General features: G+C 41.8%; 1 protein-coding gene across 3 annotated transcripts in view; it reads right to left on the bottom strand.

The window, feature by feature from the left end:
- Positions 1–210: 210 nt before the first annotated feature.
- Positions 211–18977, bottom strand: part of prkd1 (protein kinase D1) — a 161079-nt gene continuing 142312 nt past the window's right edge. For all 3 annotated transcript variants that reach the window (XM_060932995.1, XM_060932996.1, XM_060932994.1), the window contains 2 exons: positions 9691–9776; positions 211–429 (listed from right to left, as the gene is read on the bottom strand). In XM_060932995.1, the coding sequence (XP_060788978.1) occupies positions 211–429; positions 9691–9776 (305 nt within the window). The remainder of the gene's footprint in view (positions 430–9690; positions 9777–18977) is intronic.

The following is an 18977-nucleotide window of genomic DNA, read 5'->3' as shown; positions in this document are numbered from 1 at the left end:
AAAAATATGCAGGGGAATGGTTATGAATTGAACATGATTTAGTTATATTCTTTAGGCACTGGATATTTGGCAAAATTGACTGTTGTTCTCTCGTGTAATAAAGTACAATATGAATGTGTTAATATGGCAGCAGACTGTAAGTGTTTGGACTTGTATTGTCCTGTGCATTTGGCTTTATTTGCGTCATGTCTTAAAGGGACAGGCAACAATCTACAGTGCACTGACTCGATCACTGAGCATGCTCATTATCGCCTCTTCAGACTCCACCTCCTCAGTGACATCAGCATGAGGGTTAATGAGGTGGGCAGGATACTGCAGGCCATTTTGCTCAGCGAAATGTTCCCAGCGCATATCATCGCTCTCGTGTGTGATGTATCGCTCCTGCATCTTACACTCTAGATTACGCAGATCCAGCCACATTTGGTAGTCCTGTCAAAGAAACAAATCAGCAAAGCTTATTAGCTGCAACAAGTGTCTCATTATACGTCTTATCTACCATTTACATATTCATATTGCTAACCACATTCATCAGTGTTCTCAGATCAGCCCCTGAATTTTGCAAGGGTGTTAGAATTCGGCATGAATTCACTTAGGGCCAGGGACAGGTTTTGGTTTACAAGGCTTACTTGTCTTTAAAAAAATCTGATGAAGGGATCTGCTGAAACTAGTTGAACGATAAATACTTGTTTAACGTAAACTCACATATTTTCAATGTGCATATGAAAACAACTGCAAAAATAATCACCTTTTTTAGGAACAGTTGAAGGGAGTAAGGGCCCGGCCCCACAACACCAATAACTATAACTATACCTATAACTACAACTATGACTATACCTGTGCCTCCATTTAGTTCCAGTCTGGAGCAGTCACACCACAACTACAATCCCGACTATAATATCGCTTGGTCCTGACACTCAGGGAAATAAATACATGCAACTTAGGAATAGTCATGGAAGCTTTTTCCAAGTAGTAGCACATTATTCCGGGTCATACTGCACAGCTTGGACTTCAAAACAACCCATGCACACACTCCAGTGGCTGACAAAATACACATAGGTCACGGACTACAGAAATATAATAACAAAGGATGCAAAATAAGGAATGGTTACGGATTTTAATATGGATGAATCACGGATGCTAATAATTTACGGACTGGTCACGGACGTTCCAGTATATTACGGATTGGTTACCGATTTCATACAGATGATGCATCATGGATAAAAAATTAAGAAGTCTAAAACAATTAAATGCCAAAGTTCATAATTAAAATATCTTATCTGCATTTATATGTTTACTTTATTAATTTACGATTGATATTTCATGGAAAATCACATCTCCGTGAATAAAAGAGCTGTGCTTTGTATTATATTTTTTTTATTTTTCAGTGAATCCGTATTCTGTGACTTCATGATGCAACAAGGATGTACAAAGATGCCCAGGGAAAATAGCACATGCTCAGACAATGTCACATGTAACAATTACCTGATTGGTCAGATGTTTTATCGGATCAGGTCCAGGTCTGGAAAAATTGCTCCAGAAGTAATCTCACTGATACGGATAAACCCGAGTCTGGGTTATAGGTATCGTTATCGGTCTGGTGTGAGCACCATCCACATAAACTGCAGGAGACGGATTTATTTATAGTTATCGTTGTAGTTACAGTCATAGTTATAATTATTGGTAATGTGGGACTGGGGGCGGCACGGTGGTGTAGTGGTTAGCGCTGTCGCCTCACAGCAAGAAGGTCCTGGGTTCGAGCCCCGGGGCCGGCAAGGGCCTTTCTGTGTGGAGTTTGCATGTTCTCCCCGTGTCCGCGTGGGTTTCCTCCGGGTGCTCCGGTTTCCCCCACAGTCCAAAGACATGCAGGTTAGGTTAACTGGTGACTCTAAATTGACCGTAGGTGTGAATGTGAGTGTGAATGGTTGTCTGTGTCTATGTGTCAGCCCTGTGATGACCTGGCGACTTGTCCAGGGTGTACCCCGCCTTTCGCCCGTAGTCAGCTGGGATAGGCTCCAGCTTGCCTGCGACCCTGTAGAAGGATAAAGCGTCTAGAGATAATGAGATGAGATGAGATGTGGGACTGGGCCTTTAAATATAGAGGAGTAATAATACTTAATGCCGAACCTAGATAATTTTTTTTTTTTAATGATGGTCTTGGATAATCCTGTTTTCACAATATGATTTTAAACCAAGAGAGTAAGGGATTACTTTTTGTAAACACCTATATTAAGCATGATAAGAGTTTTAAGTATGTGTACAAAGACAGACTCAGGCCCTGTCCACATGGCAACGGATTCAGGTGAATCTGATAAAATTGTTTATCGTTTCGGCCTGGCATCCACACGGCACCGGCGTTTTGGGTGCCCCAAAACGAAATCTTTTGAGAACGGGTTCCAGAGTGGAAAAATCTGGCAACGGCGCCGTTGCGAAGTCGTCTGGATGAGTAGAACGGATTTGTTTACGATGACGTCACAACCACATGACTGTCAGTGCTTCACGCCGGGTAGAAGTGTAACAAACTCGATGCGAGTTGTCAACAAATCCTATAACTTGGTTCATGAAATGCGCTTACAAAATATTTTCACTGCGAATATTTATTGTGTAATGGTGCAAAGTGTGTGTGTGAGAGAGAGAGAGAGAGAGAGAGAGAGAGAGAGAGAATAGCCCTTAGGGCAGAGTCTTTAGTCCAAACACTGCAGAAGCAGTACCAAACCGCGCCCCGCCCGTGCGCTTTCCAAAAACAAAAACAATCCCGCCAGCAAAAATAGGAAAAAAAAAAGGAGCGATCTCACCTCTTCAGATGGTGGTTTAAGTCCGACAATACATTCCTCAAAAAGGGCGTAGAAGAACAAAGTAATCCATCAACGTGTAGCATTCAATTTATTCAGGACCATTAAAGAATTCTGGAGGATATCAGAATGTTGGCGTACCGGCTTCCATCTACCCCATTCATTCCTCTTTCCACGTCTTTCGTTTTACGCTACTGATTAATAATCAAAACTTTGTGGCTGATGCTACAGAAGAAGGGGTTTATGCGCATGCGTCTACTGTACTTCTTCTATTGTTCTGGTGTCTCCGATGGGACCGTCTTACAGCTCACGTAGAGGTGTGGCATGTGTATTGCATCATTTTCAGCAAGCGTTGCGTTGCCATATGAACCTGATATTTTACTGATCCGTTGCCCATGTGGACACGATATTTAAAAAAAAAAAATCTTGTTGCCGTTGTCATGTGGATGTAGCCTTATGTTCCAATAGAACTGCTACAGACATGCATGCTCTGCCTCAGTGGTGTCACACACATGCTATGTTACAACAGCAAAAGCAGCTCAGTTGTCAGTTTACTGTTTACAGTTTCTGCTATTTATGTCTCTCGGAATGTTAAATTGTGTCACTGTGGCTCGTTTCACTTTCTATTTATCTACATATACACCGTACCATTAATCAATCCCACTCATTCTATATCACAAAGATAAAATTACATCCAAAATATATCCACTCTGTCATGCAATATACAATATACACCATACATCATGGCCACTCCTATACTAACCACTGCATACCGGGAACACCCCACAAGACCTGTCGTTTTGGAGATGCTCAGACCCAGTCTTCTAGCCATCACAATTTGGCCCTTGTTAAAGTCACTCAGATCCTTACACTTACCCATTTTTCCTGCTTCCAACACATCAACTTCAAGAACTGACTGTTTACTTGCTGCCTAATGCTGTATTTCCTACCGACTGACAGATGCCATTGTAAGGAGATAATCAGTGTTATTCACTTCACCGGTCAGTGGTTCTAAAGTTATGGCTGACTGGTGTATCAACAGTATTAAATGACAGCCCAAGTGAAAATGCTAAGCTGGATTTAATTTGCTCAGTGTTAGCCATCTTAGCATTCCAATGTTTACAACTTTAAAAAAGCAAACAAACTATTGTTCGGCAAGGTCGATCAGGAGACTGGATCTAGTGTCTTCAGATTCTTGATGCTTCCTGCTTGCTTTCAAATAACAACAGAGGAACCCTATATAACCATATTTTTTATATATACACTCGACCATCCACATGTGAACACCTGCACATTTTATGCAATTATTCAATCAGCCAATCATGTGGCTCCAGCACAGTGCATAAAATCAGCTTTTCATATCAGTCAAGAGCTTCAGTTAATGTTCACATCACGCATGAGAATGGGGAAAACATGTTCCCAGTGAAGTTGACTGTGACATATTTTTGGTGGTTTGAGGATTCCAGAAATTGCTGGTCTTCCAGGATTTTCACACATAAGCGTCTCTAACAGTCTCTCAAGTTCACACAGAATGGTACAAAAAAAAAACCCACTGAGTGGCAGTTCTGCAGGAAGACATGCCTTGTTGATGAGAGAGGAGAGAGCTGAATGGATAGACAGGAAGGCTATGGTAACTCAAACGCCCACTCTTTACAACTGTGATAACAGAAAAGCATCTCAGAATGCAAAATATGTCGAACTTTGAAGCAGATGGGCTACAACTGCTGAAGACCACATTGGGTTCCGCTCCTGTATGAGGAATCTGAGGCCACAATGGGTATAGGCTTACCAAAACTGATGTTTGTCCAGTCTTCAGCTGTCCAGTTTTGTGGAGTTTATGCCCACTGTACCTTCAGATTCCTGTTTTTGGTTAATAGGAATGGAACCCAAAGAGGATGGTGAGTGTATTTAATATTATCTAGCTTAAACAGCCGCTTCCTCATTTACATTATATTAATGGAATTTAGCAGACGCTCTTATCCAGAGTGATGTACAACATCATCATCATCGAGCGACCCTTGGAGCCAGGGCGCTCTCGACCACACATCGCCACACTTCGCAGTCCGCCATTGCAATGGGGAGGTCCTCTCTCTCAAACCCTGCACCCCTTGCCAGCATGTCTGGGAAGGTAAGGCCTCTGTAGCGGACAGGACCGCTGGGTTTCCACAGCAATAAAAGCTGAATGATTTCCCCAGCGGCCCGATGGCCCAGCCAATGAGAGCCTCCGCTTGGCGACCTTCTGAGACAGGGGAGGGATATCTCCGTATATCCGCTGTAAGGTGGCATGCTCTGACCAGTGGATATTTTGGACGCGTCTGAGCAAGTTGGTGTAAGCTCCATCCAGACGCTTCTGTTGCCTTGTGGTGAGGGTCCATGTTTCTGAGCCGTAGAGGAAAATAGGCCCTATCAGCGTTCTAAAGATGTAGATCTTTGTCTCATTGGCGATGGTCGAGTGCCATATTCTGTTCAGCTTGTTGCAGGCTGTCCATGCCAAGGCTTTACGGGACTTCATATCCTTTGCGGCATCCATTATGTAAGACCCGAGATATTTGAAGTCTGTTACTTGGTTTATACTGTTGCCAGAAGATGACAGAAAGCAGCAATTTGGAACTGACGAGATAACTTCAGTCTTGCTTTCATTGCAGTGGAGTCCTACTAAGCTTGCAGCATTTTCCAGTGAGTGCAGAAGGGATTCAGCGTTTGTGACAAGATCGGCGACCAGGGCAATGTCATCAGCAAAATCAAGGTCAGTGAGGTGTATGGCAGGTTGCCTTCTGCTACGTCTCGGGTGGAGTTGTAGGCCTTTGTGGTTTATTGTGGCCAGGGACAAGCGAAGGACATAGTCCAACACGATGATAAACAAAAATGGAGCTAATGTATCACCTTGTAAAACTCCCGCCTCGATGTCGAAAAACGCAGTTTCGCCATCAGCTGTGATAACTGTAGCCTGGGTGTCAGTGTAGAGTGCTTTGATAGCTGCAATGATAGGTTGTGGTATGCCATACAGGGGGAGGATGTTGAACATGGCTTCCCGGTTGATAGAGTCGAATGCTTTCCGAAAGTCCACAAAGCAGATCGTGAAGTCCTTGTCGAGCCTTTTCATTTCTTCAATAATGCGACGTAGAGCCAAGATTTGCGAGATGGTAGATTGGCCCCTTCTAAAGCCGTTCTGATTGTTACGTGGGTCAACTGCAGGCACAAGCCGATTCAGTAGGAGCTTGTAGTAAATTTTGGCTGCAATCGGTGTTAAAGAAATGCCTCGGTAATTGGGGGCCAATGTCAGGTCGCCTTTTTTGGGAATTGGCACAATATCAGACTTTGTCCAGGCAGATGGCGGCAGTAGAGCAGAAAAGGTATGGTTATAGAACTTGAGCAGTAGATCGTGAAAAAGGGGGTCTTTCCAGATGAGACTCGGGATGTTATCGAGGCCAGGAGACTTGTTGGCTCTCAAGGACTTTATTGCCTCGCGTAGCTCCAGTATGGTGAATGAAGACGTGCTAATGTCTAGCAGCTCGGCAATCTGGATAAGAGGCAAGGATCTGTTCCCTTGGGTGTTGTCCGGTTGCCCCCCTAGCAGGTTTTGAAAATGGGATCGCCAGTTTTCTTTCTGTTTTTTAGGGGATCCTCCTTTAATGCGAATCAAAGGTCTATTTTTTTGCCCATCAAGGTCGTTGATGATAGGCCAGGCTGCTACATGTTGGTTCGAAGAATTGAGGTTTCCAATTCGATCAAATTTCTTCTCTATACATTCTGCTTCAGCCTTGGCATAAGCTTCGTCAAGTTGGGCCTGGGCTTTAGTCAGTGTTCTAAGAGATGTTCGTGTAGGCTTTTGTTCGTATCTAGTGGCGGCTTTGCGCACAGCCGATCGAGCTTCGTTGACTAGAGAATGGCTGCTAAGCGGCTTTTCTTTCTTCCTCTTCTTTTTAGGCAGCCTAGTCAGAGCGACGTCCTGGGTGGCCGAAATGAGATTATTGTAAGATGTTTCGATATCATCATCTGGTTGAGAGAGTGCGTCATAGCGGTTTTGAACTTCCAGGGTGAACGCTGAAGAGACCTCTGGGGTAGCACGCGCATATTTCCAATCAATCTCTTTCATAAGATTCAAAGTGGGCTTCTTGGACTGTTGGAGGCTCAGGCGAATGGTACATGAAACAACTCGGTGGTCAGACCCAACACTTGAGAAGGACGAGTAGGCCTGGCAGTTCAAGATGCTGTTTTTCCACTTTTTATGGACAAGGATGTAGTCAATTTGGAAACGCTTTCCGGTAGGAAATTGGAATGTCTGCAATTTGTTAAATGACTTCATAAATCTAGTATTTGTGACTATGAGCTGAGACTCCTCTGCAAAGTCTGCCAGTTTTTCTCCATTGTGATTTGTCCCTTTGGTGTTGAAGGTGAATGGTGCATCTTCAGGGCCTATTTGCGCATTGAAGTCTCCTACAACAACCAAAAGGTTGTGAATTGGAACGTCATCTGTGGAGTCTTTAAGGACTTCGTAAAATTGGTCTACGGACGATTCATCAGCAACATTAGTCAGACTGTAACATGCTATGATGGTGCATTGTGGGTTGCCATAAAATTGGGTAACAAGGACCTGTGGGGATATCTTCACTACGAATTTTAATTGCTCAGCAGCACAAGCCGAAAGTAACATGCCAACACCACCAATCGTGGAGCTTTGGGAGTTTTGCCATGCTGATGATGTGATAAGATTATCATCTTATCACCGTCACTTGTTTTGCGATCAATTTCGACATCAGGGTGGTATAATCGATGCTCTTGGATACTCAGGATGTCAATATTATGCTGTCTAGAACAGTTGACAAGTTCAGACAGCCTGCTGTCTTTAGACAGGGTACGAGCATTAAATGTGCTGATCAAGGTACGTTTTTTGCACTTGAGTAGTTGGGTTGGTCCCTTCCCATCTCCATCGCGAGATACCCGTCCAGCTGGCTTGAGGGTATTCCGGTCATTAATACCAGAGGGTACTAGAGAGGAATAAGGACCTTGAGTTACAGAGACTGGAACCCTGGTGTGGTTGTTGGTTGTTGAGTGCATCCTTTCATTTGCTAAATCAGAATGCGGTTCGCAATGCCTGCATTCGTTTTTTTCTCGGAGTTTCCTTCTCCTATGGAACTTGCCTTTCAAGGCTATTGGACGTCCCCTGCCCAATTACCCCGGTGCTTTTCTGTCAGGGTATGCTCCCTTAGCCTTTGGCTGTCCCTAGCCACCCACAAGGCAGTGGGCAGTTTCGCTATTTGAGCCATAGTTGGCACCCTTAGCAGGTACTACCACCCCGGGTCAGGGTGGACCTGGGAGTGATGGCAATTAAGGGGTCGCTCCACTATGCCCAAAGCCCTTTGCCTTCCAGCTTGGGGCCTCACCACCGGATGTAGTTTAATGTCATACCCAGGACATATGTACAACATACCCAGAGCAACATATACCCTGGGGAGCAGCAGGAGGTTAGGTGCCTTGCTCAAGGGCACTTCAGCCATTCCTGCTTGTCCAGGGAATCAAACTGGTGACCTGGCCCCAAAGCTGCTTCTCTTACCATTAGGCCTTGGCTTCCCAATTTACTCTTAATGTTGCACATTAAGATTGCAGATTGTTACAGAGAAACCATAAAGTGCAATGTCCTCTGTCCTGAAGACTCTTCTTTGTCCATAGGTGCCGTCTATGGGGCATTGGGTCATTGGCCACTCAAAACTAAAGCTAGAGGGGCAAAACCCCTCCAATCCTGAGCAAATGTGAAATTGGAATGAAAATGAAACAGCATTCAGACAGATTTTTCAGTAGAAAATGTCCATCTTGCACTATAAATTGAAAAAGCAAAAACATCAAAAGTCTTTTAAGTTATTTAAGTTCTCCACCCCATCTTGAATTGACAACCTTGGTAGACTGCCATCTAATATACTACATCTCACTTTGTTAGCAGCGCCTGAACTCTGAACACAGTTTTTGACCCATGTCAGCATCCATAAAGTTACGTCTTTACCTCTGACTGTAGCAAAGTGCTCGCACTGGAGACTGTTAAATAAACATCTCATCACAGAAAACTAACAATTAAGATTTTTAATCCACTCGTTGTTAGACATAGATTATACAGAACATCCATCATACAAGTCTGTGTGAATGAGTTGTTCCTATAGAAACAGTACTATTGTCAGAGCTGTGCTGTTATAGAAAAATCACCTTGTGACCAATCCAATTCAAGAAATCAGCAGTGCTGAGGTATAAATTTATATGTCTATTGACCTATGTAGGTAACTTATCTAGCTAACAAAGACGCAACCTCTATAGCGGGCAGGTCATGGTAAAAGAAGCAGCTTTGGGGCCAGGTCACCAATTTGATCTACACTAATGACATGACAAAATTTAGCAGTATATTTTGACGGTGGTCTTTTTTGTGATGTTACTCTGTATGATAGATGATTAATTGTAGATTACCTAAGTAACATGGCACACAAATATTACATACAGTGCTCACAAATTGCGCCTACATTGCTCCTCATCTATCCTTGGCATGTGACATCAGAGACCCTTCTCAATGTATGCACTATTTAAGCTTTGTTCTGTAATAGACTCAGTTCCCTAGACTGCCATTATAAATATCTGAAAAGACAATCGCCACCTAGAGACACGTCAAACAAGTTCACGTTCATAAAAAACATTGTTTTCAAAACATTAAAATTATCAATTAACTTACATGTATAGTAGAACTGTTATTATTTCAGTGTGCTGATGAAGTTAATCATATTGTTATAAGCATTATGATAAACAAGTAAACAAGATTTATATGCACTTTGGTTCTGACAAACAGCAAAAAGCCAAGCATTATGGTAACTCATATTAACTCTTCTTTGCAGACATGTGCTATGAGACAGGAAACAAGTCTGACCTGTAGCCAGGGATGACTGAGGGACTTGTCCACACTGTAGCGCTTCCTCATTTTGACTTGCAGCAGGTTATTAATGAGGTCAATTGCTGTAACAACAAAGCAAGCTGTCAGTGGCTGGGCCACGGTGGGAACGCCTCAGGATTAGGGGCTCATAGGGATAATGAGCAAAACCAACATCATTAACATTATTTCAGGGGTCACAGAGCTCTGAGAAAACCTGAGAGTCCTTCACCTTGAGGCCTTATCCTGAGGGATTGGTAGGCATTACATGAATAGGCCATGACAAGAACTGAACATGCTCTCACTGACATCTTTCTTTAACCCCTTCCTCCTGCTTTCCTTTTATTCCCCTTTCCTCCTCCTTCTCGCCCTCCATCCTTCTATACTCCTGCACTTATTTCAGACAGTCTCAAGATTTAGAGCTTTTGCTATAAAAAAAACATACTATTGTTGGCATGATCAAAAATAGAAAATATTATATTCATTTATAAAATATTGCACATTCAAGCAAACCAATAATTAACAATTATTCACCAAAGGCGAAGTGGATATCGGTGAATGATGACCGAGACGAAATCGAGGTTATTATTCACTGATATTCACCGAGCCTGAGGCGGGTAATTGTTTTAGTATAAATACACAGGTGATTATTGAAAAAAAAATATTTAAAAAAATCATATTAAACAAAACAATTTATTTCAAACTTCAAAAGCAGCATACAAATGTAATAAAGGCACGGCGCAGACTTGTCATTTATCTGTGCCGAGTCACATAAAATACTTTGTTTTGAAATAGATAAAATAAATCACAATTCCACCTTCCCTTTAAAGAATTTTAGATCAAACTTCATACTATCTTTAGTGCTTTTCGGAACAGCATTTTCTTTCATAATTTCTAATTCTTCCTCACTTACAGTGACAAAGCAATTTGCCACCATTTTGCCGAGTCACTCGAGGTGATTATTGAGAAGTAGTCAGAATTTCTCAACCAATCAATTTTCTATAATCACCCACATATTTATTCTAAGTAAATTTAGTGATCATTTGCGTTTTTGATATAAGTGGTAGTTGCAAGTAAATGCTCTAGTTTATGGCTGTAGTAAACGCTGTTTAAGGCATGAGTTATTATTTAACATAATTAATACTAAACCATTTACATCAGTACATGTAAAAAAAAATGCTGTTGAATTAACTGATGAAGTAACTGCACGCTGTCAAATACTCAACTCAGAGTCAATGGCTTTGGCTTATTAAAAAAAAAGAAAAACAATAAAATATCCACAAAGGAATAAAAAGCACAATACCATCCAAAATCCATTTACACATGCTGCACAGTGAAGTGTGAATCGTAGTTAATCTAACATTGGATTTTTGATTGGCATGCAAGTCTTTAGGGGTCAGTCAAGAGTGACTGAACAAAGAACCTTTGAGAAAGCGCTCTCTCTCTCTCTCTCTCTAAGAATATATACACTTAAAAACAAATACAATTATTATTCACACTCTATTCAAAATATGAGTCCAATTCAGAGTTTACTGAGAATGGATTATTCCCCAATCACAAAAGCAATTGTTTAAAGGTTCAGCCAAATCCCGTCAGATTGATGAGTTGTTTCTTCACATAGACTTTAACCTTTTAATCAATAAGTTTATCCTTATTCCAGGAACAGAAACACATAGCATGCTGTCGTAGCCATACTCTTACACACATTGCATACTGTTGCTGTTTGTCACAGTGTGTTACAGTTTCCTTTCTGTTTATCTAAGATGTTTGTGAAAAACATGTTCAATTATCAAATTTATCCATCCAACCTGTTACATTTATAGACATGGCTAAAAAAAATTGAGCTAGTGAAACAGACTGGAGCTTATTTGCCAGTGTATTTTGTCTTTCACTGATGCATATTTGCTTATTGTAGCAGTGTTCTTATTTCTTCAAAACACTGTTACATTTTTAAACATAATATCTAAGCTTTCAGAACCCAGTTGTTCCTGAAACAAACTGTACCTCTGCAAAGATGAGACATGCTGTAAAAATAATCAGTGACTGTTTGTGCCAAAGGTGATTGGTTTCCTCTAAAAGCACATTCCAAGGTGTTTGCATATTGAGGGCGGCACGGTGGTGTAGTGGCTAGCACTGTCACCTCACAGCAAGAAGGTCCTGGGTTCGAATCGAGCCCAACGGCTGACAGGGGCCTTTCTGTGTGGAGTTTGCATGTTCTCTGCGTGGGTTTCCTCTGGGTGCTCCGGTTTCCCCCACATGCAGGTTAGGCTAAGTGGTGGTTCTAAATTGACCGTAGGTGTGAATGTGAGGGGCAAGAGGCAGGGTACACCCTGGACAAGTCGCCAGGTCATCGCAGGGCTGACACATAGAGACAAACAACCATTCACATTCACATTCACACCTACGATCAATTTAGAGCCACCAATTAACCTAACCTGCATGTCTTTGGACTGTGGGGGAAACCGGAGCACCCGGAGGAAACCCACGCAGACACGGGGAGAACATACAAACTCCACACAGAAAGGCCCTTCCCGGCCACTGGGCTCGAACCCAGAACCTTCTTGCTGTGAGGCAACAGTGCTAACCACTACACCACCATGCCACCCTAATATAAACCTGTATAAGCCAATTAGATTCAAGAATTCACAGTTGCTATGGTATTAAAAAATAAATAGCATTTGTGCTACATGACAATGTATGCATTGTTAACTTGCCTACTGTTAATGATAATTAGCTGAAACTGGACACAAACATTACAGCGCTTCTCCAGTCCAAGGAAAAATGCCCAGGGTTTTGTGTTTTCCTGGGTCTATCTGTGCACATGCCTGTTTCAATTGGATTTTCCCTGACTTGTAAGTCTCTTTAGACAACAAAAAAAAGACATCTGCAAAATAAAATAAATAAATGTAGAAGTACTCCAGCATCCCTGGTGAGTCTCTATTAATTTACAGCATGAAGCACTGAGAGTTTACATTACTGCTACCCAGGAAGCAGGGATCACATTGTTTATATAATAAGAGATGTGTTCACAAAGCATGTTTAGCGAGGTTGGACTCACATATTTAATTTCCTCCTTTACAATCCTCTTCAAACTAAGAACTGTTAAACACAGGATAGTTTATTTTGGACTGATTAATCAGCAACTGTCCCTGTATCATTTTACAAGTTAACTGCAATGACACATACATAATCCTGTACTGTGCAAAGTGTTTAAAATGTTAGATTATCTATGAAACACTTTAATAATGAAATGGTAAATGGCAGTGTGAATAGGCATTGAGACTGGCATACCATTAATGTCACTGTTAGTGTTTTATACAATTCATCTTATAAAAGTCAGTCTTACTGCTCAAATTCCTTTCTGGGTTGTGGTGCTTGAGAATCTCATTTAAAAAATATTCTTACTAGAACGGAAAGGGGGTGGCACGGTGGTGTAGTGGTTAGCACTGTTACCTCACAGCAAGAAGGTCCTGGGTTCAAGCCCAGCGGCCGACGACGGCCTTTCTGTGTGGAGTTTGCATGTTCTCCCCGTGTCTGCGTGGGTTTCCTCCAGGTGCTCCGGTTTCCCCCACAGTCCAAAGACATGCAGGTTAGGCTAATTGGTGGCTCTAAATTGAGTGTGAATGGTTGTTTGTCTCTATGTGTCAGCCCTGTGATGACCTGGCGACTTGTCTAGGGTGTACCCTGCCTCTCGCCTATAGTCAGCTGGGATAGGCTCCAGCTTGGCCGTGACCCTGCACAGGATAAGCGGCTACAGATGATGGATGGATAAAATGGAAAGGATTTTCGTCATTATGTTCTGTTTTGGCATCATGGTATCTGTACAGTACTGAACTTTGAAAAGATGCACTGACAGATTTCATGTTCACCTAACGAGACATTAATGGGGGTCCAGGGAAGGACCTGGCTACATCTAAAAACTGGGAGGGAAATATATTTATTCTAGCACTTCTGATCTTATCTAGCAATGTGACACAGGAGATAAGCTCTACATTACCAGTCTAAAGTTTGGACACACCTTCGAATCCAATGGTATTTCTTTATTTTTATTAATTAAAAGACACTTCATGTCTTAAAGTAATAATGGATGTCGTTTCTCTTTACTTAAGCCTGGCACAAATGGGCAATTTTCCGTCGCAAGCATATTGTGATTTTTGGATGCAAGTTTCCCCTTTCGTGTGCATGTTATCTGCAACCAGTGAGCAATTTGGCAAGGGGGATGCAAGTCACGTGGAAATCGCATGACTACTTCATGGGCAGGGATTGGCTTAGCCTTTGGAGGTGATTGCTTCGTTATCGCAAAGACATGCACATGCAGCGATATCTCTGCAACAAGTCAGCGACTGGCGATATTTTGTCGCAGAATATCAAGCATGTTTGATACCTGCGATCTTAAGGCTGTATAAGAACTGCCTTAAACTTAATGCTGACAAAACGGAGGTTCTATTAGTAGGTACCAAAAGACAGGTTCAGAATTTCTCCAGTTTTACTATTGATGTAGATGGTGTGTCTATTCATCCTTCCCAAGTTATAAAAAACCTTGGAGTTATCTTTGACTCCACCCTTACGTTTGAACCCCATCTTAAACTAATTACTAAGAATGCTTTCTTTCACCTCTGCAATATTGCACGTCTCCACCTTTTTCTCTTGGAAACTGATGCCAATATGTTGGTCAATGCATTTATTTTTTCTCGTCTTGACTATTGCAATTCTCTCTTTTATGGTCTCCCTGCCACATTGCTCAATCGCCTGCAGTACATTCAAAACTCAGCAGCAAGAATCCTCACACTCACCAAGCGCACTGCTCACATCACTCCTGTTTTACAGCAACTGCACTGGTTGCCAGTTATCTCCCGGATCAAATACAAAATTTTGCTGTTAACCTATAAAGCTCTTCATGGTTTCGCTCCTTCCTATCTCTGTGAGTTAATTCATTTGTACTGTCCCTTCTGCTCCCTCAGATCTTCTGTCTGTGGACTTCTGACTGTCCCACATTTTAAATTGGCATCTATGGGTGGCAGATCATTGTGTTGCTGCTCCTAAACTTTGGAATTCGTTACCACAATCGCTTCGTGACTGTTCCACTCTCTCTTCCTTCAAAGCCAACTTGAAAACTTTTCTCTTTACCTCACACTATTCTTCCTAATTTTTTTTGGTGGTAACTCTTTTGTAAAGCGTCCTTGGGTTTGTGAAAGGCGCTATATAAATTTAACTTATTATTATTATTATTATTATTATTATTATTATTATCTGTCGAAAGCACCAAAAAAATCGCTGTCGTAAATATCCACACACGAAGTGATTTTTCACTTGCGTCAAAAAGTTGCGTGACCAAGCAACGGAAAATCGCCCGTGTGTACTGGAATTTAGTTGAGCAGTTCTTGACATAATATGGATCACTACAGTGGTGGTGGAATAGGGCTATTTACGGTATTTTTATTATTCACTGTTTGATCTCAAATGCATTAAGAAGGCAAGAAATTGCACTAATTAACTTTTGACGAGGCGCCTGTTAATTGAAAAGCATTCCAGGTGACTACCTCATGAAGCTGGTTAAGATAATACCAGTGGTGTGCAAAGCATCATCAAGGTAAACGGTGGCTACTTTGAAAAATCTAAAATATGAAACATGTTTTTGGGGTTTTTTTAAACACTTTTTTTGTTTACCACATAATTCCATATATGTCCCATATGTTATTTTATAGTTTTGGTGTTTTCAGTATTATTCTACAATGTAGAAAATAGTCAAGATACAGAAAAACCTCTGAAGGAATAGGGGTGTAGAAACGTTTGACTGGTAGTTAACAGAGATTCAAAAAACAAAACTAGCTATCTAACATTATTGTCCAATGCCACACAAAACTTGGTAGGCTAATGTAAGAAAAAAGTGCTCAAACAAAGCTGTCTAGCTACTCGTCATGCTTGGATGTGATCGATCCATCGAGTAAGCTAATTATGATTACCTGGCAGAAAAGAGCAATTAGTCAGTTGATTTAGTCAGAGAAGTTTATGGATCCATTTATTTTCATTATTTATTAGTTCTTTATGGGTATGAGCTTTTCATATCGCCATGGCCCTGGTAATGTCTATCGTAAACATCTGCATCAGAACTAGAACCCATGGGACCCACAGAATGGAACAAGAAAATATCACAGGAGCAGGAGGTTTTTCCATTTCCTGTGGGTGGAAGTAAGTAGTCTGATATGAAGCTCACAAGACAAAGAACGGCCCCCTTTATTAACGTGGGTACTGTGTTTACAGCATATTAAATATAACCTTGATAGGGTCCTAGTATTTTAAATATTTATATTTTGGGGGATAGAGCCAACTAAGTTTGTTAGAAAATGTTGTGGGCAGATGGAAACAAAAATAATAGCTTTAATAGTGGGTGGGTTTGGTCAGAATTCCTTTGGAAGCATGCAGGAGCAGGAATTTAAAAACGGTCCCATGTACACCTCTAGGCCATTGAAGTGGCCTATATTTTGCATTCACATATCCGTATCGTGCAGGTTTCTATAGTGGTGCTTAAAAGTTTGTGAACCCTTTAGAATTTTCTATATTTCTGTGTAAATATGACCTAAAACATCATCAGATTTTCACACAAGTCCTAAAAGTAGATAAAGAGAACCCAGTTAAACAAATGAGACAAAAATATTATACTTGGTCATTTATTTATTGAGGAAAATTATCCAATATTACATATCTGTGAGTGGCAAAAGTATGTGAACCTCTAGGATTAGCAGTTCATTTGAAGGTGAAATTAGAGTCAGGTGTTTTCCATCAATAGGATGACAATCAGGTGTGAGTGGGCACCCTGGTTTATTTAAAGAACACGGCTCTATCAAAGTCTGATCTTCACAACACGTTTGTGGAAGTGCATCATGGCACGAACAAAGGAGATTTCTGAGGACCTCAGAAAAAGCGCTGTTGATGCTCATCAGGCTGGAAAAGGTTACAAAACCATCTCTAAAGAGTTTGGACTCCACCAATCCACAGTCAGACAGATTGTGTACAAATGGAGGAAATTCAAGACCATTGTTACCCTCCCCAGGAGCTGTCGACCAACAAAGATCACTCCAAGAGCAAGGCGTGTAATAGTCGGCGAGGTGACAAAGGACCCCAGGGTAACTTCTAAGCAAACGAAGGCCTCTCTCACATTGGTTAATGTTAATGTTCATGAGTCCACCATCAGGAGAACACTGAACAACAATGGTGTGCATGGCAGGGTTGCAAGGAGAAAGCCACTGCTCTCCAAAAAGAACATTGCTGCTCGTCTGCAGTTTGCTAAAGATCACGTGGACAAGCCAGAAGGCTATTGGAAAAAATGTTTTGTGGATGGATGAGACCAAAATAGAACTTTTTGGTTTAAATGAGAAGCGTTATGCTTGGAGAAAGGAAAACACTGCATTCCAGCATGAGAACCATATCCCATCTGTGAAACATGGTGGTGGTAGTATCATGGTTTTGGCCTGTTTTGCTGCATCTGGGCCAGGACGGCTTGCCATCATTGATGGAACAATGAATTCTGAATTCATCTCATCTCATTATCTCTAGCTGCTTTATCCTGTTCTACAGGGTCACAGGCAAGCTGGAGCCTATCCCAGCTGACTACGGGTGAAAGGCGGGGTACACCCTGGACAAGTCGCCAGGTCATCACAGGGCTGACACATAGACGCAGACAACCATTCACACTCACATTCACACCTACGGTCAATTTAGAGTCACCAGTTAACCTAACCTGCATGTCTTTGGACTGTGGGGGAAACCGGAGCACCCGGAGGAAACCCACGCGGACACGGGGAGAACATGCAAACTCCGCACAGAAAGGCCCTCGTCGGCCACGGGGCTCGAACCCGGACCTTCTTGCTGTGAGGCGACAGCGCTAACCACTACACCACCGTGCCGCCCCGAATTCTGAATTATACCAGTGAATTCTAAAGGAAAATGTCAGGGCATCTGTCCATGAACTGAATCTCAAGAGAAGGTGGGTCATGCAGCAAGACAACAACCCTAAGCACACAAATCGTTCTACGGAAGAATGGTTAAAGAAGAATAAAATTAATGTTTTGGAATGGCCAAGTCAAAGTCCTGACCTTAATCCAATCGAAATGTTGTGGAAGGACCTGAAGCAAGCAGTTCATGTGAGGAAACCCACCAACATCCCAGAGTTGAAGCTGTTCTGTACGGAGGAATGGGCTAAAATTCCTCCAAGCCGGTGTGCAGGACTGATCAACAGTTGCCGGAAACATTTAGTTGCAGGTATTGCTGCACAAGGGGGTCACACCAGATACTGAAAGCAAAGGTTCACATACTTTTGCCACTCACAGATATGTAATATTGGATCATTTTCCTCAATAAATAAATGACCAAGTATAATATTTTTGTCTCATTTGTTTAACTGGGTTCTCTTTATCTACTTTTAGGACTTGTGTGAAAATCTGATGATGTTTTAGATTATATTTATGCAGAAATATAGAAAATTCTAAAGGGTTCACAAACTTTCAAGCACCACTGTAGGTGTGTACTGTATATAGAGGATATTACATGCACGAAGATATGAAGTTTATCTTTGAGTGGTGAATATTTTCAACACAAGAAGATAAAATTCATATCTTCACACCATTGTATAATGGTCTTTATATTATCTGGACACATCCACAAAAAATGCACAAGTTAATCAAAAGAATTTTAATTTTGAACCAGTTCACCATTTTGACAACGCGCGTCTAGTCAGAGGGAAAACAGTGGGAGTGATGTCATCAGAGCAAAATATCAGGAAAAACAGTGCTGTGCAAAAGTCTTAGGCGCCCTTTTTTTTCCATACAAACTTTATCCATTTCTATTTTATTATTTCTACATTATTGAGTCAGTACAAAAACATTTTAGAGTCCAAACGTTCGTTTTCCAGCACAAAATTAAATGTTACAGAAAAAAAAGTTTGTATCTGGGCAGCATATTCCATAAGAGAGCGCTTTTCAGATTAAAAAAGAAAACATAATGAAGGCTGCTGGGTTTTGGTACAAAATGAAGAAGCGAGGGCGGCACGGTGGTGTAGTGGTTAGCACTGTCGCCTCACAGCAAGAAGGTCTGGGTTCGAGTCCCGTGGCTGGCGAGAGCCTTTCTGTGCGGAGTTTGCATGTTCTCCCCGTGTCCGCGTGGGTTTCCTCCAGGTGCTCCGGTTTCCCCCACAGTCCAAAGACATGCAGGTTAGGTTAACTGGTGACTCTAAATTGACCGTAGGTCTGAATGTGAGTGTGAATGGTTGTTTGTGTCTATGTGTCAGCCCT

Source organism: Neoarius graeffei, chromosome 11 (genome assembly GCF_027579695.1).
Source record: "Neoarius graeffei isolate fNeoGra1 chromosome 11, fNeoGra1.pri, whole genome shotgun sequence".
NCBI lineage: Eukaryota > Metazoa > Chordata > Actinopteri > Siluriformes > Ariidae > Neoarius > Neoarius graeffei.
The sequence above is the reverse complement of the archived record's forward strand: the minus strand, read 5'-3'. Positions and strand labels throughout refer to the sequence as shown.